We start from the raw sequence: 23681 nt of genomic DNA on the forward strand, positions 1-23681 counted from the left end.
TGATTACTCTAAGGGTCGTGACGCCCGAGGCATTATTTAAGGAAGATATTAAAATAGTCAAGCCTATTAATCATTCAAACCTATGCTGGCTCAGCCCTCGATTTCATTATTGAACACTAGTCAAGCCGGGAAGCGATTAGGGGAACCACATAAAGGAGGAGCATTCGCCTCAGCAAGAAAACAAAAATCAAAGTCAGGCAAACACTCATGTCTAATCCATTCGGCAATTACTGCACTGAAAGAAGTCACACTTGACTGGATTAAAAAAAAAAAAAAATTGAACCAGAGGCCAAAGGAGGATATAATGTCTACGTCGCCAGCAAAGAGTATTATTGCATACACAATGCAGTCGATTATGACAATTCATATTGATGACCATACTATCTATTACCATTTGCAATAGATGGATATCATTATGAAAGGGTGCAACAAAAACAGTTATTAGGAAATATAACTGGTCCATACCGAGCACGTAAGAGGGAGGAAGGAAGACAATTGCCATAAAAGAGTGCAGGTCTGATTGGCAACCAACATAATAATGAAGTGGTGCAATTAGAAGTAGAATGATCATAAGTCATGTCTTTGAGTAAATATTATTTGTATATAATTGAGGATGACTACGACACAGTTAAGGTATTCCAATACAGTCTTCATGAAGAATGTTGGAGTTGAATCCATAGTTAGAGAACAGTGTGTATATAAGAAACATCATTGCATATATCAACAAATAAGATTTGGTCTCACCTCATCAATAGGATATTCATTGCGTCTTATAAAAGAAAGTTTCCTAGATCACAGTGATACAAGTGTTGTGGACTGGATCTTGGAAGATAATCAAGGATGAAGGATAAGTTATATTAATGAACATCTGCAGACACTCCTAAAAAGATATTATTCTTTAATTAAGTCATTTACTAGAGAGACATCTTTATAATATATTTTGAAGAAATCGGTTCCAAATCCTACAGGCCTGGATAGGGAGATATTACATTATCCATGCATATCAATGAGCTGATTTTAGTTCTATATGTAGATACAGATGATTACTGCAGTAAATCCGCTATCACTAGTTACATTCATTATCCCAAACTGCTTGTTTCTTTACAAGATTTTATTTTCTTCTATAGTTACAAGTATAATTCCATATCATTTGTCACTTATCACAATTGTGTTTTTTCTACAGTTGTGGAACGTGAATATGCAATACAAGTTATAATTCGGTAGTTTGAAAATGATTCCCTACATAAGTGGAAAAGTCTATGCATATTGATTTATATCCAAGGAGTGCTAAGCCTTAATTAAATATACAGGTTCACTGTTTATTAGAGACCTCTAGATATAAACTGGCCTGTGGATGAAGCCCTGCTTCCTTCAAGGTCAAGTTCATCTTTTCAAAGCCATACTCTCTTCTTGGAAAAGTTGCAATTAATTTATAGCTTCCAACACCTGCTAAGCCCAAGGAGTCAACATATTTGTAAATAGAATGCACCTTGTCAGTGCACAAGAATCTGCGCTCTTTTCGATCTCCATTAGGAAAACGTATGAGAATCTGAGAAGAGGACAATTGATTTGAATACATCAGAATGCAGCTATTATCTTGAAAACAAAATGGTGTACTTTATAATACAAAAGATGAAAGATATTTACTAGGTATTACCTGTGTGACATTAGGACCTTTATCAGGCTGAATACCATTACCAGATGCATTTTCTTTCCCATGAAACTGAGATGAAAGTTCTTTTTCTGCAGGCTTCCTCCTCTCTTTGTCTTCTGACTTCTTTGAGACATGTCCAGATTGCAACTGTGTGCGTTGATCTCTCTCCTATTTTGGCAATTGTGAATTTGCAATATCAGCAAAATAACTTAATACACTTTGGAAAGCAATGTGAGAGGAAATAAACTATTCTCTCTTATTGAAACCTTTGCTACAAGAAAACAATTAAGTGATTTCCCAGTTATTTTCCAATAATTGTCCTCATATACAACTGTATATGTTATTGCTACTTTCCAATATTTAATAAATTTTGTTGCAATTCTGACACATACAAAGCGTTATCTGAATATTAGTTTTTCCTTGCTTAGGATTACCCTTTCCTATTACAACAACTTCATTATAACCACCAAATTCTATTTTACTTCTCATTTATTTATCTAACTTGCCTATTACTTGTTTTGAGCTGCTAAACCCTAAACCTTAAACTCTAAACACACAATCCAATTTATAATTCAGAATGATTCCCTGCATAAGTGAATAAGTCTGTGCATATTGATTTATAGCCAAAACGTGTTAAGCCTTAAGTAAATATACATGTTCACTGTTTATTAGAGACCTCTAGATATAAGCTGGCCTGTGGATGAAGCCCTGCTTCCTTCAAGGTCAAGTTCATCTTTTCAAAACCATATTCTCTTCTTGGGAAAGTTGCAATTAGTTTATAACTTCCAACACTCACTAAACCCAAGGAATCAACATATTTGTAAATAGAATGCACCGTGTCTGTGCACAAGAATCTGTGCTCTTTTCGATCACCATTAGGAAACCGTATGAGAATCTGAGAAGAGGACAACTGATTTGTATGCATCAGAATGTAGCTATTCTATTGAAAACAGCATAGTATAGCATATAATATAAAAGCTGAAATGTGTTAGCAAGGTATTACCTGTGTGACGTTAGGACCTTTAGTGGACTGAATACCATTAGCAGTTGCATTTTCTTCCCCATAAAATTGAGATGGAAGTTCTTTTCCTGCAAGCTTCTTCCTCTCTTTGTCTTCTGACTTCTTTAAGCGATGTCCCGATTGCAACTGTGTGCGTTGATCTCTCTCCTATTTCGCCAATTGTGAATTTTGCAATATCAGCAAAATTACTTAATGATCAAGAAGGCAATCAAACATAAATAATGTAACATAAAAGGGTCAACCAACATACTGAATGGGGCCTTTTGCAAGGTACATATCACTTTCCTTATGAATCCTGCTACAGGTTCACTAGTTTCTTACAAAAATCAGCTAAACTTTTTAGCAACAACTGCTCCACTAAAATCGAAGGGGCATCCTAATTCCAAAAGGCTACTAAATTTTTTCAAAAATACCCACTGAGAAAATTAGGTAGCCCTTCTCCATCATAAAATGAGCGTGTTGGAACAAAACATTAAAGAGTTGAGAAAAAGCAAAGAAGAAATGCTTAATGAGGAGATATCTAATTTTGAGGAAATGAAACCTCCATAAGAGATAGATATCCACGATCAAAATGAACCACCACCAGATAGGAACAAAAGAACAGATAGATGAACAATGCATTGTTCAAAGGCCTTAAGGAAGTTCTCCCAAAGCACAATGGAGATGGAGTTGAATCTTGGTTAATCCATATGAAAGAGTACTTTGAGTTTAAAAAATTATCTGCAAATTGGGAAAGCCTAATGGATAGCTTCTCAATTGACCATAAGTGACAACTTAGTGGAATAACCAGAAAGGTGAAATGGTACTCACATGAAAAATTTGATGGCATTATCCTCGGTTGTTGATTTTGATAATATGTGTCCAACTTCTGCACCCATGAACAAGTAGTGCACTTGTTACAACCATCAAAGGTAGATAATGTAACTTTTCCTAAAGATTGATGATCAATCTGGTCTAGGTTTAATCCTTTTAACCCATTTCTGTCTTTCTTCATATTCATTTAGTTTGTGGGGCACAGTGCTTCTCAAAATCTACAGATTGATTTATGTATCCTTTATATTAATGTCACATTGCATTGAATTCTGTGCTTCTTCTACAAAAACTTAACCCTTTGAATGAAAGTGGGACAAAGAGGACTATAAACAAACCTACCCTTGGTTCCTATGTGTAACCCTCTTCATTATTTATTATTTCTTATCTAATGTATTTTCTTTCAGCACTAGAAAAGATTATAATATCATGTATATATTAGCTAAGAAACTAGGCAAAATGGAAACAAAACATGGAAGAAAATTGCAACCACAAATAAATATTTATGTATTTTCATTAGGAATAAAGTGAATATAAAGGAGAAATATCCTTCTTAACTCTCGAACTTGCCACCTAATCATGACTATACACCAACATTCATAACCTTTTATAGACACATTTTGGGTCTCAATAACTATCAGAAGCTGAGTCACCACCTCCTTAAGAATACATTGCAAGTACCTATGTTCAACTTCATACTTATACGTTGCTTTTATGTGGGACAAGATATGATTCAACCATTGTGGGACCAACATTGATCACCAATAGTTATGGGGATTCCCAAATTGAATGAAGGTTTGAGGTGAAATCTATTTGAATGCTACCCATTGATCTTATTCGGTCAATACAACTGATGGCTATCACACATTACCACATCAAATAGAGTGCATCCTTTTAAAAACTACAATGTGAAGAGCCCTAGAAATGGAAAATACATGCCAAGCATCAAATTATGCTTTTAACTTTAAACCTCACACTATTGGAGAAACAAGTCACATTTTGGCATAGGAATGCTGCATTTGATAGAGATTATTTCTGGCTGCGATTGTGTATTAGTTTTAATTTTTTGATGCAAAAACTAATAAACAATCGCAGCCAGAAGCAATCACTATCAATTTTGGATTGTGGAAAACTATTGCATTTGAATGCTACATCCATTAAGGTGTCAGGCAATTAGCCAAGTGGATAACATGTGACTCAATCATATCACGGTAATTTTCCTCACCATTTTTGATGCAGAGTGATCACAACAAAAGCTTAGTGAAACCACAATCTTCTAAACCTTCAAGGTAACCCTACCTTATCAACTCTTCTAGAGCCCACAATGACTCCTTATAACAACCTACCAAACAATCACAAGCTTCTATCCAAATCTTCCACCTTCCAAGACAACTTTCCCTCTTAGTGATTCTAGGGATCACAATGGGAAAATGGGCTCAAACTAGGAAATGGTCTTAAATCTGTTCCTTGGACCAAACCAACACTTGGAACATTCCAAGGGACACTCAAGGATTAGATTTCTACTAAAATTTGGCTTCCCCAACTTTAACTATGCAAAATTGCTCTTAAGAGGCCTAATTCTCCTTGTACCCTTTTTACTGGTTTTAGGACAGTAACTTGATATTTTCCCACAGAGCTTGGCTAACAAACTAGGGTTTCAGATACCCTTTTGGAAGTTACATCAATCCCAAAAATACCAACTTTGCAACCTACTCCAACACCCCTGAACCTACACAAGCCTCACAGGCCTAATTGGCCAAATTAAGAATGGAACACTTGGAAATGAACAAGGATGGGTACTTAGGTCTGGACTATTGGTGCAAAAGGTCTTACCTAACTTATTTCACCAAGGAATGACCGCTCACTAAGTTCTATGGCCTCATTTCAAGCCCTCTCAAATTCCTCAATTTCTTGACTGAATACATGCAAATATTCAGCCTAGGGCATGTTCATAGGACCCTTAGATCCTCTGAGCAAAATTCACCACTTAGGAATCTTAAAGTACATACCCTAACCTTGCAAATTCCAGAAGGCTGTCAAAAACCAACCGTGGAATTGCAGGTTAGGGCCACATCTTCATTGAAACCCTCAATTTCAGTGTTTGCTGACCCACTTACAGTAAAATCACTATAACTTGCTCCAAACTTAACCTATCAGGATGAAATCAAATGCAATGGGACTAGGACTTAGAGACTTATTCATGCAACTAGATTCAATCTCCCCATCCATATAGTTTCGTACAACCAATAAATACTTAAGAAAATCTGTGTATTCCTTGTGCAAAATTGCTTGAACGTACACCACATCACACCTCTGACTTCCTTGAGGGTGTTAGGATCTAAATACATCATTCTAACCGATTTTTTGGATGGTTGGAACAGTTACAAGATGAGTTGTAACTTTTTAGTTGAGGGTGTTAGGATCTAAATACATCATTCTAATCGATTTTTTGGATGGTTGGAACAGTTACAAGACGAGTTGTTGACAAAAAGTTGTCAGCAATAATTGTTGCAAAAAGCAATTTTTCAACTATTGCCTCCTAGAACTTAACAACTTGGACATTTGCAACTCTTAGGATCCTAATAGGCTGTAATGACTCATAAAACACACCAAGAGTCATTTTATTAGCTAAAATAACCAAAATGCAAGATCCTTAGGACTAAGTGAACTTAGGTTTATATATGCACCTTAAATTCCTTGACCAAACAAAAGGATCATCCCTATTACAAACAAACATAAACCAACATATTAAGTGAGGTGGATCATCACCCCATGCCTTTCATCTTGAGCCTCCTTCTATTTTGTTAGATGACCTATCATGTCACCTAGGTGCCCTGCACCAATTCTACCTTTACTTCCCCTCATTCATTGCAAATATGAATGTGTGATCCACTACCAAAAATGTGATGCAAAGTCTCAATGATGCAATAAAAAATGTCATCTTTATGCTACCATATAAAATATTATCCAACATTAAAACCACATTAGAGTTTTCATTAGAAAAGATAAATCCATCATGCATTGGAGGAGTGGAAGTGGAGTCCACACTTGTCACCATGAAGTGAAGAGGCTGAGTGATACAATCAAATATTGCCAATTGAGTTGACAAGAGTTCAATATTATTCTACAAGATGCGCACATAAGCATCAACCCAAGGACAATGCAACATCAAATGAACTGGTAGTTGTTGCTTCTGACTCCATTGCTATCTCACTATTTTCGCAAAAAAAATCAATCTTAAACCATAATAGGAAGGACACTCACATTGCAATAAGGTGATACATATAACTCCAACGAGGACTTAAAAGTCAAAGCATGATCATGACTAGGGTAACAAAGAAAGAACATGAATACCAAGTTAACAAGAATAAGAAGCCAATAGCAAGTCAACAAGAATTGAGTTGATTTCCAACCTTGGGTGATGTTTTGGGATTTCCTTAACCTTGATACCTCTTTTTTTTCTTACCTATTGTTGTTTTAGGGTATATCTTGTTGTCATCCTTTTCCTTCCATCCCTAATTCCTCACACCTCCATGTTTCCTCTTTTCTATATCCTGCTGGGTTTCAAGTTTCTTTTTTGAATTTTCCTCATTTTTGTTGCCCCTATTTTCCTGTTCCCCCAATCCTCAATTGCCACTTACTTTCTACTAGCTCGATTGCAAGCCTTCATGGATCCACTTAAACTTTGCATTGTGCAAGGGGTATGACCAATGTCCAAATCCCAATGTCCACTTGCATTCCCAAATCCTATTCGTTCAGCCCCAATCTTCGCTATACCATATGGTAAAGAATTTTTCCCTACCATCCTCCTTGAAGGAAAATATATCATGGTACCCCAAACCCCACAATCGACAAGCTTTCAAGATTTCCTTTCCCTCAACATTATGGCATTGAGTATCCAAAAGTCTCAATCACTACTCTCCCTTGGAAAGATGTTTGCAAATCCACAAACCTTTCACTTATCTCACCCAAGTAGTATAAGGAATTTGATTTCATTAAACCCCACTCTTCACCTCATTTCAAGCTTCACCTCCACAAAACTTCAAGGTACTCCCAACCATCTTACCTCTTACAAAATTGCATGAAGAGCATCCTAATCTCCACTCTCTCAATCCCTGTAGCCTTTTCTCCCTTGAACCTTCAGAAATCTTAATGCAAACATACCAATTGAAAATTGTTAGCAACGAACCTAACCTCTAAGTTCCCACTATCACACCATTCTTCCTTCTTGAGCCCACAAATTATTCCTTTTCCCTATTCATCTAGCCTACTTACATTCTGACCCCCAATCACCTACTTTCCCCCCAGCGATTATACTTCATTCAAACATTAAAATCCTCGAACCATTGCCTTTGAATATCTATTTAAAAAATTTCAATATCTATACATCCTTCAAACATGGTGTTTGTTGGACCGTACCACTCAAACACCAAGCTCCACCTATTTCCTTGCACTTTCAAAGATGCAAATAAGGTTCAAAATTGATTAAGAAGAAGTTGTACACCCATCCAAATCAAACCAAAATGCCAATGGTCTCAAAGGCACTTATCTAATTTCAAAGCCATGCAAAGATGATGAAAATGAGTAAGGGTATTCTAATTACCATAATTGAAAGCTATTGTTTACCGTACTAGTAAAGAAATCAACACAAACAGACAATGGAACAGAATAGCAGAATTATATTCGCATATGCCAGACATACATTATGCTTCATAATATCCATACTAGTAGATGATGATGCTTTACAATGATCCCAGACGGGATATAAATACTACTGCCGAACCTTCCCGAAGGAGTCCGTCGACCACAACATTACATCCGCTACAAACTATTTACCCGTCGGCTACAAAATACAAACACCGCCAACAGTCAATCCGTCGGCTACAGAAACACCCAGTCGGCTACAGAACCATCCAGTCGGCTGACACCACCCCCCCCCAAAAATAAAAACAGTCGTCTCCTGACGACTAACAAAATTAGGAGACAACTTACAGACCACAGAAGAAATACTAGAGAGAAGGGGGCGTCCCAGAAGTGTGCTGCTGGCGACATAACTCATACACCTGCTCTGTCCTGATGCGGAGATCTGTCTGAATCTGAGAATTAACCTCGACCGCCTCCTTTAGAAGAAGCGCAGCATCCATAGCCTGCCTCCTAGCTGACTGCATCTCGTGCTCAGCCGCATCCTTATCTTGGACCGCCGCCTCTGTACCTTGCCTAGCCACATCCCTCTCCTGCACCGCTGCTGTCATATCTGCCAAGAGTGTGGCCTGCTCTGCGGCCCATGCTGCCTGCTAGTCGACCAAGTCGGCGGCTAGCTTCTGTCTAGCCTCACTCTCAGCTGCCAATGATCTCTCTGCTGCAACCCTGTCTGCCTCCGCATGCCGACGACCATAATAAACATCCTTGTACAATCCCACAATCTCATGTGCCAGCTTCATCATAGGGGTGTCACTAGGTCCCAACTCCGGCTCAGTAGCCCAATCTGCAAACATCTCAGCTGTCTCCACTGCCGGCTAGCCCTGGTCTAAAAAACAAGTCTGAAATCGTCGAGGACAGATCCTACGGACATATGCTCTGATCAAATGCCACTCCCTCCGCCGAGTCAGGGCTTGAATTGCCACATCGTGTCCCTTCTTCAACGCAGACTTCATAGTCCTGAGGTAATCCCAACACCTATCCTCATCCGACCCATAATCCTCCTTGGCGAAGTCCTCCAATGACCATTCCGCATCACTGTTCCCCTCCTCATTAGCGGGAGCCATGCCCACATCCGGTGCCGCCTTCTTTGCTATTGTCGCAACCACGGCATGTGGCATTCCCTCCTGAAGCTGAGGCTCTGCTATTGCTGGTGATGTTCCTGAATGCCTAGGAGACTGAATGGATGGACCCTGCTTGGCCGGAGTGAGTTGAAACTGCTGCCTCAAAAACACACTAGCTCTATCCATCACCTCCGGTTGGTCTGACTGTGCGAGCTCCATGTTCTCCTCCGGTACTGGCTGGGCTGACTCGGCCTCTGCTAAAAAAGATGATGAAACAGTGACAACTGCATCACAATCAATGACCTCCAACCGAACCTGCGGCTCAGGCTCCAGCGATGGCAACTGTGCCTTCTGTGAGACTGCGACGGTGACATCTGTTGGTACAACTGGAATCACCTCCGCTACAGCCGTCGGCAATATCTCGGCAACTATCCGCGGGACAACATCTGTTGCTATCTGTGGGACCATCTCCGTCATTGTCCGTGGGACATCTGCCTCCGCTGGAGGAGTCATAAGGACCGGGGCATGGCGCTGACCAAACGGCGGAATGACTGTCGAAAAGGTAGTCAAGTGCACCGAAGTTGACAACTGAGGAGGGGTAAAGAATGTGGGTCCACTACCCGCTGCCTCACCGTTAACTTCCGCCGATGTGCTGACCTCTTCTTCCACGGACTCAACCCCGTCACTCATCAAAGTGCCCTCCCGTCCGCTATCTGTCTCTCTGGAAGCAGCCAGTCTGCGGAGTACTTTCTTGTGGCCTGCTGCCGATCCTCCTGTATCCAAGTGTCGCCAATAGAATATGGGAGGTTCCCCGTCTGCCAACTTGCCCCTTGGAGGAGCCTCAAAACCATCCAGTGGAATCTGGCTAGCTGCAGCCTCCAGAAACAACCCGATGGCATGGTGCGACATAAAAAATGTTCGATGTTGAAGCGTCATGAATTCCTCCATCCTGTCGGCAAGCACTGAGGCCCAATCATATATCACTCCTTGCATAATACCATTCATAAACACAATCTGCGGCAATGCTATATCCAAAGCTCGAGTGGCGCCTATCAACCTGCTCTTGATAACGTCCATGATACACCGCTAGTGACCCTCCCGAATAAAGTCCCTGCAAAGCCCTCTAGACTTTGTCTCCTGAACCGCTGCCTCCCTCTCGATGGGTGTAAGATCCCGACACACTAGATCTATCCAATGCTCCTTCCATTCCCGTGAGAGTTTATGGTTCTTGATTTCCACTTTCCTCTTGTCGGAGCTAGGGATGCCAAAAACCCTAGTGAAATCTCTAGGTTTAAAGGACACCATCATCTGCTGCTTCTTGTACAGGAATGTACTTGTTCTACTCCGGGAGCTATATGTCTTTATCATGGTGCGCAATATTGATTCGAACAACCGGATAGAAAAGATGGGAAGCTGGATGGCCCAATGCACCTGTGCTCTGTTTAATCTGGTCTGCCTCCGGGGTCTCTTGCCACCACTTCCGGCATTCGCTCCCACTAAGACTCTCAAACTGAACGGTGAGATAAGTGAGTTCCTCCTTGGTCTTTGTTTCTTGCTACTGGAATCGGAGGGGCCTACAACTCGAATCCCCGATGCCAAAACCCTTGAATTCTTTTCCATATTGGCTGCCAACTGACTCTTCCACGGCTTCCACTTGCCTGCTTACTCCATGCAAAAATGGCTTATTTCTCCTTATATTTGTTTCCTCCATCCGTTACAAAAAATCTCACTATGGATGTGTCGAAGTCACCTTTCCCACGAACCGTTACGGTAGCAGATAACCACTGGAGGAGTCCGACTCAGATAAGAAACTTAGGCAATTCTTGGGCAGTGAAAACAATCAAAACGTCTCCTCCTATGAATTTCCTCCCTACAACAACGATACTATCTTGACATGCAATATCAGAACCTCCAACCGCCGGTAAAAGTGCTTGCGTTGAATGAAGATTTTATTGTGCCACCGAAAATTACAGGCATAAGATGAAATGGTTCTGTGTGATTGGGTCTACGACTGCTTCAAATATGGTAGATTCAACTCAGTTGGAAAGAATGGTGCTGGTGCTGCATATCCGTCTTGTCGTCTTGAGCGATCTCTTAGCCGGCAAACTTCTTTGCTCCTCCTGTTGAGAACTGCTACCCCTACACAATTCAATTTCCTTTTGGCAGCGAATGGCAGAAAAAGCACACTTCTTGTTTTATTTGTCTCTGTTTCCCCACGGAGAAGTCTGGCACGAACGGCTGGAGGAAGGAATTGCCCCATAGAGAAGTTCGGCGCGACCGGGTGCAGGAGGGAGTTTGAAGTCTGGCGAACATTTTTTGTCGCAGTGCAAAGGGATTGGAGGGAAACTTTAAATGCTCTCAACGATCTTTTTTTTTTTTGTTTTTAACCGCGGGCCTTTCCTTCCTTTTGCACCCGCGGATAGACTGCCTGCGGGCCTTTCTTACACCCGCGGACAGACTGCCCACGGGGCCTTTTTTCACCCGCGGACAGGCTGCCCACGGGGCCTTCCACCCACGGACAAACTGCCCGCAGGGTCCCTTTTTTTTTTTTTTTATAATTAATATTTTTTAATTTTTTAATTTTTTTTTTAAATTTTTTTTTTTTTTTTTTTCAAAATTAAATATCAGAGGTACTTTCAGTTGGTGGCGTCGCCTCACAGTCCTTTATTGATGACAACGGAGGATTCATGTGAGTACTGAGCGACGACATCCTTCTTGCGCAATATATTTTCAATTTAGATCCGTTAACTGACTGAGCCATCTCCTATCCGTCCAAGGTTGCCAGTTTAATTGCTCCATTGTCACCAACCTCCCGGATCTGGTATGGTCCAACCCACCGCACCTTGAATTTTCCCGGCTTGATTTCATTACGGCCATCATACTTCAATACTAATTGTCCCGGCTAGAATCTGCTACGTTTCAGATGCTTATCATACCAAACCTTGTGTCTGTTCTGTACCACTTCCGTTGCCCACTGTGCCAACAACCGTTTCTCCTCCAGCTTATTCAAATTATTTAACAGCTCTTGTAAGCTTTTGTCATCATCCAACTTGTTTTCCAATGCTATTCGGAGACTCGGGATCATGAATTCTACTGGGACTACTGCTTCCTGTCCAAACATTAATTGGAATGGTGTGTGCCCTGTCATCACCTTGTACGTCGTGCGGTAAGCCCACAGGGCAGCAAGTAAGTTTTCCTCCCAATCAGCACCTTCAACCGCGCAGGATTTGTAGATGATGGATACTAGGATTTTATTGGTGGCCTCCGCCTGTCCATTTGCTCTTGGATAGTATGGACTCGACAGTGAATGATAAATCTTAAACTGAGTGGTGAGCAGTCAAATAACATGATTAACAAAATGACCGCCCCTATCACTTGTTAATTGTAACAGAATTCCATACCTGGTAATAATCTGTTCATAAATAAATTTCGCAATGCTGACGGCCGAGTTATCTGGTAACGCACTTGCCTCCACCCACTTGGTCAGGTACTCCGTTGCAACAATGATGTACCGGCACCGTCGAGTCTTGCTCACCCTCAGTGGGCCAATGAAATCTAATCCCCATCTCTCAAAAAGTTCCTGCACGTGTGAGGGGTGAAGTGGCATGAAATCTCTCTTCAGCGGCTTCTCGGCCCGTTGGCAAGTGTCACATCTGACGACCCATTCCCACACGCCATTGTATACCGTCGGCCACCAGAGACCTACCAGCAATATCTTCCGTGCAATGGTGTCGGGCCCCATGTGTCCTCCCGCGAGACCCTCATGCTTCTTTCAACACCTACAGTATCTCCTCTTCCAACACACACCGCCGAAGAATATGATCCAGCCCCATTTTGTAGAGCAATCCATTGATCAATTGAAATGTGTGACTCCTGATTATCAACTTGCGCCTATCATTCGGTGACATCCCCGTGGGAAACTGTCCTATTGACAGTTACTCGCCAATACTCCTGTACCATTCTAGCAGTACCCCAATCTGAAACAACTGCGCGTCAAGGAAGTCATCATTCACACCCTCCGCTGGTTCCCCTATTTTGATCCGCGATAGGTGGTCGACACTGACATGCTTCTTTCCTAGCCGGACAATGATTTTGAAAGTGAATTCCTGCAACAGGAGTAGCCATCTGCTGATCCTCCCTTGGATGACAGGTTTATTAATCATGTACAACAGGGCCTAGTGATCAACATAGAACACAAACAATGTAGCAAGCAAATAATGACGGAATTTTTGCACAACATAGACCATTCCCAACACTTCTCTTTCAGTCGTGCTGTAGTTCTGCTTGGCCTTGGATAGCAACTAGTTGGCAAAGTATATTGGATGATCCAGTCCGTGATTACCTATCTGTGCTAGGGTCGCGCCGATCGCATAGTTCGAGGCATCCACATGAACATGAAACTCTTTATTCCAGTCCAGATATGCCAGGATGGGTGTTGTAGCTAGTCGTACCTTTAGCCCTTCAAATGCCTCGTCCTGCTCTTTATCCCATCTAAATGATTCTTCCTTGCAAGTTAACTTATCTAATGGTTGGGACACCTTGGCAAAATTTTTAATAAATCTGCTGTAATAACCTATATGCCCGAGAAAAGATTTTACCTCCATCACATTAGTAGATGGCTGCATTTCAAGAATGACTCTCACTTGTCGGGATCCATCTTTAACCCTTCCTTACAGAAAATGTGTCCGAGCAGTCTCCCGTGTAGAACCATGAAACTGCACTTCTTGGGATTCAATGCTAGCCGAGCTCTGCGACATCTCTCCATACATTCACCAAGTGTTGCCAGGTGTCCGTCCTCCGTGCTAAATATTGACCAATCATCCAAGAAGGCTTTGAAGTTTCCCACGGACATCCTATCGAATATATGCAGTATAATCCGTTGGAATGTGGCCGACGCGTTACACAACCCAAATGGCATCCGGTTGTACGCGTAGACCCCATCTTCGACGACAAACGTTGTCTTCAGCTTATCCTCCTCCGCTATAGAAATCTAATTGTATCCGGAGAACCCGTCCATAAAGAAGTAAATTTCATGTCCCACAACCTCCTCCAGAATGCTATCTGTGAATGGAATTGGAAAAGGGTCCTTGATCGTTACTGCATTCAGGCATCTGAAATCGACGCATATACGGATCTGAGTAGTATCCTTCTTCAATGAGATGACTATCGGCGACACTCATTCGCTGGTCTGTACCTTTAAGATAATGCCAGCTTCCAGCATCCGGTTGATCTCCTCCGTAACCTGTGCCGCATAGTCCTTGTTCATCCTGTAGGGTCACTTTCGTACAGGTACAGCTCCCTCCACCAATAGGATGCGGTGCACACACAATTCTGGTGGTACTCCCCTGAGGTCCTTGTATGTCCATGCAAACACATCCTTGTAGTCCATAAATATCTTGAATGCTGCGACCTTGAGTACTGGATCCCAATTATCTCTGACTAGTATGTTCTTCGGCTCTGCCTCGTCCCCCAAATTCATCGTTTGTAGCGTAGCTTCGTTATACTTGATTGTCTCCCCTTCACTGAATGCATGGGCGGGTGTAACATCCAACAGTGCCTCCCCCTCCTTTACTTCACTAAACTCCTTCGAATATTCGTTCTCAATCGACAAAACATTGCAGCTGTGAAATAATTCATAGTCCTCCATTTGCCAATGGTAGAGACCGTTGACGGAATCCAAGTCGTCATCCGTTGATCCCCCGTCCAATTGGAGGACGCCTTCCTGGTCTGGTTCCATCCCTTGTCTACCTTCATCCTCCTCTCCCTCAGAATCTGACGACAGGGCCTCTTCCCCTACTATTTGGGTATGCAGATCAATGACGAATCGGCGGCCTTTGCTTTCCAGTGATAAGGTGTTCTTCTTCCAGTCATGTCGAGGCCCAGGATGGCATCATAGCCTTTCCTCTTCAACGAAATCACCACGAAATCCATCAGGAATGGCTAAGTGCCAATGGTTACCAGCTGTGCCATGAGAATACCCAATGGTTTAATGCCATGTTGATCGGCGGTCAGCAGCTGAAATCTCGGAGGCCACAATGTCGGCTGTCCAAGTTTCCTCCAGGTTTCTTCTGGCAATACATTTACGCCGGACCCTCCGTCAACTATTGTGTCTGTGAGAACATGTCCAAGGATCCCCATCTTGACGACTGCAAGGTGTCGTCTGGATGTCAGCGCCAGCAACATCTGATCTTCTCCTCCTACAGCAATTTCCTTTTCCTTCCCTCGACTTGGTTCTCCCGGTGACTTTTCCTTCCCTTGACTTGATTCTCCTGCCATATTTGAAAGAGCAGATCGAAGTTGAGGCATGGTGAGAAGCAAATCACTTACCTTTACTTGCACCTCCGTTTGCAAAATTTGTCGTACTATGTTTTGTTCTGCGAAATTCCTCGCTGAAGTGCCGGCGGTGTCCGGAGGTGTTACTGCTTGGGATACTTTTCCAACCTCTACCCGTGCTTCCGCAAATTTCCTCTTTTCTTCAGTGGGGTCCGGGTACTCTTTTGCTTGTTGCCGTGTAATTGCCAGGACTTCTTCCTCATCTGCTTAGACTGTGATCAAGTTCACTCCGAATTTTGGACACTTTGAGTCGTCGTGATCGCCGGGTCCGCACCATCGGCATAATAGTTGAGGTGTATTCGCCGTTGGACACTCCCACGCAAAATGCCCCCACAAGTTACATGCGTGGCACTGAATGATCGGCCGTTCGTTTGCATCGTACTGGATTCGGCTTCTGCTCGTATTGGTATTGTTATTGTTGTTGTTATTATTCTGTCCACGCCAATTATTCCTGTATCCTCCGGATGTAGCACCGGCCGTATTTGTGTTTCCGCTACTACCCGACGGGGAAGCCTCCTATGTGAGAAGCACCTACGGAGATCCTCTTGCCTTCATGTTAAAGGGGCAGTCTTTTGTCGAATGTCCCATGATCTGACAGATGTCACAAAATTAATTCTTTGGACAGGATCCTTTAGTATGACCGTCGGTCTTACACTCCGTGCACCACAGTTCACTGCCTTTTGGCTCCTTCTGCATGTTTTTAAACTCCTTCATCATGCGAACCATATCCTTTTGTAGGGCACGAACCTTCTTGCTGCTACCTTCGTCGTCGCTGATATCATCTCCGGCAGGCTCGTCAATAGAATCAGAGGAGCTAGTTTTCTTCTTCTTTGTTTTCTGCTCACTTTCAAGGTCCAATGCTCTGTTATACGCGTCCACATATGATGACGGTGGCACAATTTTCATTTTCCTCCGCAATTTCGATCGTAGGCCGTCCATGAACCATCTTTTCTGCAATTCGTCCGTCGGGTTGCTTTCCATTTTGTTTATTAAGTCTTTTAATCTCCTGGCATAGACGCGGAAAGTTTCGTGCTTCCCCTGTTTGGTATTGAAAATCTCTGCTACGATTTCATTATCATCCCGCAAAAGTTTAAATTCCGCCAAGAACTCCTTTTTAATGTTATCCCAGGTATTCAGCTTTTGTGGATCTGTATCCAAAAACCAATCAATCGCCACACCCCGTAGGGTTGCCGGAAATTGCTTGACACATTCGTTGGCATCTGTGATTCCATTTGCCTGCCAAATCGTCTCACATGTCTTACAATGTCGGATGGGGTCGGCGGTACCATCGCCTTCAAACTTCGGCAGCTTTGCTTTGGGTCCCACCATCACAACACTGGAGGTCTGCACTCCCACACCAGCGGTCGACACTCCCACACCAGCAATCTGAACTCCCACACCGGCGGTCTGAACTCCCACACCAGCGGTCTACACTCCCACACCGGAGGTGTCGACAACTGCAAACCTTGGTGAAGAAGACAGATCTTCTGAAGTTGTTTCCCGCGGAAGTCTATCCCGGACGAAGAGGTCACTCCACGCTCGTGCTCCCTCGGCACTGCGAGCCGTGCGAGTTGATGCTCTTCCATCTGAATTTTCCTCCCTCGGCGAACACAAATTCAAGAACTCCTCCCGTGCTTCTTCCACCAATTCCACCTGCTGCCGAGTCTCCTCCAACAATTCTTCGGCGCTCCGGTTTCCGTCGGCAATCTTCTGAAATCTCCGTCGGCGTTTGGCTTGCTGTGCCAGAATTAAATTCTCTTGCGCAGTACAGGTTCCATCTTTTTCCTTGACTTTATTTCGATCTTTGTTAAGCTGATTTGGCATTAATCTTCATTCCTCCCACCTTTCAGATTCATAAGGCAACGGCGCCAAATGTTTACCGTACTGGTAAAGAAATCAACACAAACAGACAATGGAATAGAATAGCAGAATTATATTCGCATATGCCAGACATACATTATGCTTCATAATATCCGTAATAGTAGATGATGATGCTTTACAATGATCCCAGACGGGATATAAATACTACTGCCGAACCTTCCCGAAGGAGTCCGTCGGCCACAACATTACATCCGCTACAAACTATTTACCCGTCGGCTACAAAATACAAACACCGCCGACAGTCAATCTGTTAGCTACAGAAACACCGCCGGAACCATCCAGTTGGCTGACAGCTATTATAGGTCTATAAATAGATATGCAGCATACTCTCTGATAAACATCTGATCACAAAGCCATGTAAGGATGATGAAAATGAGTACAGGCATCCTGAATGCTATAAATGAAATTTAGATATTGCAGGTTTATAAATAGATCTCTGAGCACAAGAAGAATGTTTTTTAACATTACGGTATTTGACAATAGATTCAATAAAAAAATTATCATAGAAGGGAGTGTTGGACCATTGGCATGCAACTTCCATGAACCCTGAGAAGACAAGTTGACTCTAATGTAACAGAGTGCTATAAATACAAGGATAAAATATGTAATAAGGATTCATCGTTCTTCTCCATCCTTGACTGAAAGGTAAGTTGTTTTTAAGTTTCAATATTGGCAAGTCTAGTTTGTAAATGACATGATCATATGTTGTAAATTATAGGAAGGTTTTCAATTGAAGCTATGTATGCAATCAAATATCTCCACGTCATATCCCCACCAAAAACAGCAGGTCTGTACAATTGAAATTTAAACATACATGACAAAAAGGAAACAGATAGAAATGGCAGCTGACTACTTTGAAGCCTGCAAACACTATTGACTCAATTAGTGTTTGATATATCTAATGCCAATAGATTCTAAGATGTATCCCTTTTACTCATTTAGTGTTTGATATTTACTGATGCCAATGGATTCTTAGATGTATCCCTTTTAATCAATTAGACTATTAGTATTTGATATATCTAATACCAATGGATTATAAGGCATATCTGTTTTAAGGGTCAAGAGGCATGATTTAAAAACTGATAATTGTTTGTGATCTTATTGCCTCGGCCACCACATTTGGAGAGATTTAAACAAGTCTAAAATAGAGCCCACAAGAGCATTATTAGTATTGCACAAAACTGAAATTAAATAAAGATTAAATTGTTATGAATGATCAATCAGCACATGGATAGTCGTGCCCCTTGAGCAAGACAAGAGTATAAAAGGAAGAAGGCTCCATTTGGAAGAAGATGTAGAAGAAAAGTGAGCACTTGATCTAATTGAGGATTACCAAAACTCAAATTAATATAGAAAACAGAAGTTATTTATTGGTCTAATATTGTGGTATGAAATATGATGCATTACATGATGAATTGCTTAATTTGTTATGTCTTCAATTGATAAATGCTGATACTCCATTTCTTCTATTATATGCATAATTAGTATTGCAGCAGGCCAACACAAGCATCTCCAGAAGCAATAGAAAACTAGACTATGGATTGCGGAAAACTACCTCATTCAATAAAGATTCCTTTAAGACCTACAACCATTAAGCTGTCCTATTATACATGGGGGATATAGTGCAAGCAAGGAATGCAAATAGCATAAGGTCCACTTGAGTAGTGGTGATCCACATAGATGGAAAACTCGCAGATTAGTCAGCGAGTTTTTAAAACTCGCCCAGTACTTAAGCTGGGCGAGTAAATCCTAGAAAAACTCGGCTGGGAGGCAAAAACTCGCCGATTACTCGGCAAAAACTCGGCGATTTTTTTGTTGAAACTCGCGATTTACTGGCCCGCGGCCTGTGACGGCTAGAAAGGGCAGAAAGTGCTTTTTTTCTCATTCTTTGTTGTATTTGCATTGTCTAGAGCCTTGAGGTGTCGAGAGAAGAAGGTTTGGAGACATTTTTAGCAGATTGCAAGTGATTCAAGGCAGATTTGAGTGGATTTTAGAGGATTCTAACCAATTTTAGAAGACAAATTTTTTTCCAGGTATGTTCATTTTATCATAGTTTGAAAACATTTTATAGTTTTATAACAAATGTTCTTTTGTTTTTGTTGTTGTTTGTAAATGTTTTCAAATCATTTAAAATCATTTTAAGTTTAACTCTATGTTTGAAGTTTGAATTTTGAATCATTTGAAACCCTAGTTTCTAAGTTCTAACTTTGTTTATTCATTTTTCTATACCTTTATGTGTAGGGCAGCGGTCAAGCATTACAAAAACATGACAAACCCGCAAGAAGAGTGGCCACAAACACCATGCCCATCTAGTTATATAGGCACTCGGCCTAAAAATGCAAGAGATAAGGCATGGCGGTATGCCTATGAAGCTCCAAATGACGTTGGAAAGGTGATATGCATTTCATGTGAGAGAATTATTTCTGGAGGCATAAACCGCCTCAAATACCACCTTGCAGGCATAAAGAAACATGATTCAAATCCTTGTCTCAAGGTAACTGAAGAAGGAAAAAGATTCATCAATGCCCTACTTGTAGCTGCTGAAGAGAAAAAATTGAATAGGGAGAGGGAGAAATTAGCTATGAGGGCAGCCATAGCTGAATCTGAAGGAGCTCCTTTTGATATGCAAGAAGAAGAAGAAACACTTGAGAACATACCAGGATCTCTCCGTGGCCCACAGATCCGCAAACAAAATGTCTCGTTTACCGGTTCCACTTCCTCTACACCTAGTTCTTCATCACCATCCGCATCAGGGATAGGGAGTTATTTTGTGCCCAGGAACACACCTGGAGCATAGCCATCATTAGAGGGCACTACATGGTTCAAGGAGGTGCATGAGCAAACTGATATTGCAGCATCTGATTTTTGGTTTTTCAACAATATCTCGATGAATGTGGCTGATAGTCCCTATTGGGTCAATATGGTGAATGCAATTTCAATATTGAGCAAAGGGTACAAGCTGCCTAATCGCAAGGATATGAGTGGAAGGTTAGTATTTTACTATTTAATAATTGTAAATAATTGTGATTCACTTCAGTTTATTGTTATATTTTAAATGTTAATTGTTATAACTTATTTTCTATTTTTTACTAACACTTTATTGCACCTAAATTTTGTAGGTTGCTTGACAAAGCGGTTGGTAGGGCAAGACTATTGATAGAAGACCAAAAGAAAGAGTGGAAGAAGTATGGCTGCACCATTTTATCTGATGGGCGGACAGATGGAAGAAGTAGAACCATTATTAATTTTTTGGTTGCTTGCAAAGATGATGTGTTTTGAAAATCTATTGACGCCTCCAACAAAGTGAAAAATGCACACACATTGGCTTTAAAGTTGGAGAATGTTGTCATGGAGGTGGGATTAGAGAATGTGGTGCAAATAATCACAGATAATGCGGCGGCATATGTGGCAGCAGGTAAATTTAATTTTTTATGTTTGAATCAATATGAATTATGAATGTAATGCTATGGTATTCAATTTATATTTGATGTAATTTGTAAATACTAAATATGGAAAGTTTGTATTTGTAACTAATTATTGATTTTTTGCTAATCTTTTAGGTAGAATCCTCCAAGAGAGACATCCCACACTTTTTTGGTCACCTTGTGCAGCACGTGTCCTTGACCTTCTTTTGGAGGACATAGGAAAACTTGATTGGGTGAGTCTAGTTGTGGAAGATGCTAGGCGAGTCACCAAATATATCTATAATCACCCATGGGTTCTCAGTTTGATGAGAAAGGCTACTAAAGGCAAAGATTTGATGAGACCTGCTATGACAAGGTTTGCAACGATCTTCTTGACGTTGCAAAGTATTCTTGACCACATATTGGCTTTGAAACAAATGTTTGTGTGCTGATTGGGTTGTTTCACCTTATTCAAAGAAGCCCAAAGGAGAGGCTGTGGCACGGATAGTCTTTGATGATAGTTTTTTTGCAAAGGCTAAGGAGATTGTGGAGGTAACTTCAACTTCAAGAATCAAAACATTATATTTTTAGTTTATTCAAGTTTCATTATTAATTCATAACTTACTATGTTATTAACTAATTTGTATTTTTCAATTTCAAATGTAGATGTCTCTGCCCCTGGTTCTAGTCTTGCGCATATGTGATGGGCAGCAATCCCCAATGGGAGGTCTTTATGAGGCCATGGATAGGGCCAAAGAGGCTGTTAGAAGTTACTATCATGGGGACAGTCTCATATTTGACCCCATTTAGGAAATAATTGATAGGTGGAACAATATGCTCCACCAACCCATTCATGCAGCAGGCTACTTCCTCAACCCCAAATTTAGGTACTATGATTGTCCTTGAAGTTGGGATTTTACTAAGAATTTATTTTACTTTACTTTTTAAGGTTGTGTAGTAATACTTGATATCATTTTCTATTTGTTTTAGGGCTGATGATTCCTACTCAGATCCTAATGGAGAGGTCATGGAAGGTCTCTCTAAATGCATTGAGAGAATGATATCCAATGAAGCGGAGAGAGACCTTATTGTGACCAAACAACAAGTCTTTGTGGAATCAAGGGGTCCTTTGTTCTCTTCTATGCTAGCAAAGAGAGCAAAATCTATTCAAGCACCAAGTAAAGTGTCAACTTTAAAACTTTTGCTAATTGATAAGTTGTGTTTCTAATTATCTTTTTTTATTGCTTTATAACTTTTTATATTTTGTTTTGTAAATTCTTGGTGGGCAAGTTGGGGTGGCAATACCCCCAATTTAAAGAAATTTGCTCTCGGAGTCCTATCCCAACCTTGTAGCTCATCTCATTGTGAGCGCAATTGGAGCTTATTTGAGTCCATCCACACAAAGAAAAGAAATAGAATGACTCAAAAACGGCTTAATGACCTTGTTTATGTGCACTATAATCTTAAGTTGCGCATAAAAAAGGCACAGAGTTCAGAACTACCTGGTCCACTTGATCTAGATGAGATAGATCCTTATTCTGATTGGACAGCACAGGAGCTAGGTCCATTGTTTACACTAGATGAGACCGCTGATTTGAAGAGGCAGGCCATGGAGGAGGATGCTGAAACTAATTTTCAGTTCACAATGGTGACATTGAGGACGAGGATGAGGATGATGATGATTCAGGCTCAAAGGATGAGGATGAGGCATTACCAGTGCCACATATAGGAGGAGATGCATCCTCTTCCAGGATGCCAAGCCAGTCAGTAGGGATGTCGAGCGAGGGGGCATAGCCACAGAGTTCACAGTCATGCAACTCACACCCTATCCCAGTGCGGGGCACTTCTTCTAGGACTAGTCCCTGTCGCTTTCCTACTAGTGCAAGTGGAAAAAGGAAGATGTGAATTGTGTTTGTATTGATGTATTTAGACTTTTAGTATTTACTTCTAGTTTGACAGATTGAAACTATTTACTATTTTGCTTCTTGCCAGGAGCATTCCACATGAGAATGCAATTTTGTATGCACTATGCATTTATATATATCTAAACTCTGCTTGTTTCTTTTGTATCGTCTTTAATTAACTTATTAGATGCATCTTCTCATTAAATTTTGCAAAATAAATGTATTTTTAATTAAATTTCAGCGGTTTGTTAGGTTCTCGAGTTTTTTTTTTTTTTAAATTGCACAGTTTTTCCCGATTAAACTTTTAGGGGGCTTGGCGAGTTTTTTAACTATGGTGACCCAAGAGGGACTGGGAGGCCAAATGGCAGGTGATTCCATGCTCATGGGCTTGATGGACTAGCTCGAGGCACCTTGTGTGATCCCCCATGCTACTTTATGACGGGGATGGATTATTGGTGAAGAATTTAAGAGAATCTTACTTAGATATTATAGTAATGTTCGGGATTCTTTTTATAACATTGTGGATATACATATATTTGTTCATCTTTATTTATAATGACTAGCCTGATTGCAGGCAATAATTCTAGATATAAATTGACAATTTGCATTCTTAAACATATTCTATAAATTATTTGACAATTCTAGAGAAGCTTAGAGTTAAGTCCTAATAGGGGACATTACACCATGGCAGATTATAATGATTCATCTCTAAACCTTTTGTGGGTTTCCTCTTACAACATTTGCCATGATATTTGCAGGTATCAATGTAATGAGAGATGAATGTGTGAAAATATTTTGAAGCATTTCAGGTATTTGTAGTGGTCTTCCTTTTATGTGGCTTAATGTAGCTTTGAGATGGATTATCAAGAAGTTTGGTTAATGCAAAACTTTATTTTGATTTGTGCATGCCAG

General features: G+C 41.1%; 2 protein-coding genes across 4 annotated transcripts in view; one reads left to right on the forward strand and one right to left on the reverse strand.

The window, feature by feature from the left end:
- Window positions 1–1043: 1043 nt before the first annotated feature.
- LOC149580700 (plant UBX domain-containing protein 10-like) overlaps window positions 1044–23681 on the reverse strand; it is a 40945-nt gene continuing 18307 nt past the window's right edge. Inside the window, exons 3-6 of one of the 3 annotated variants that reach the window (XM_089792911.1) lie at window positions 2658–2822; window positions 2331–2549; window positions 1658–1822; window positions 1044–1549 (exon numbers count right to left, since the gene is read on the reverse strand). In XM_089792911.1, coding sequence (XP_089649037.1) covers window positions 1313–1549; window positions 1658–1822; window positions 2331–2549; window positions 2658–2822 — 786 coding nt within the window. In that variant the 3' untranslated portion in view covers window positions 1044–1312. The remainder of the gene's footprint in view (window positions 1550–1657; window positions 1823–2330; window positions 2550–2657; window positions 2823–23681) is intronic. The other 2 variants (XM_089792914.1, XM_089792922.1) reach the window with 2 other exon arrangements.
- Window positions 18850–21769, forward strand: LOC149580701 (uncharacterized). The gene is made up of 2 exons (XM_089814488.1): window positions 18850–21417; window positions 21532–21769. The coding sequence occupies exon 1, from the start codon at window positions 19695–19697 to the stop codon at window positions 20256–20258; it is 564 nt and encodes a 187-aa protein (XP_089670614.1). The 5' UTR covers window positions 18850–19694; the 3' UTR covers window positions 20259–21417; window positions 21532–21769.

This window comes from Cupressus sempervirens, chromosome 1, assembly GCF_028749045.1.
Source record: "Cupressus sempervirens isolate cs-2001-9-10 chromosome 1, ASM2874904v1, whole genome shotgun sequence".
Lineage (NCBI taxonomy): Eukaryota > Viridiplantae > Streptophyta > Pinopsida > Cupressales > Cupressaceae > Cupressus > Cupressus sempervirens.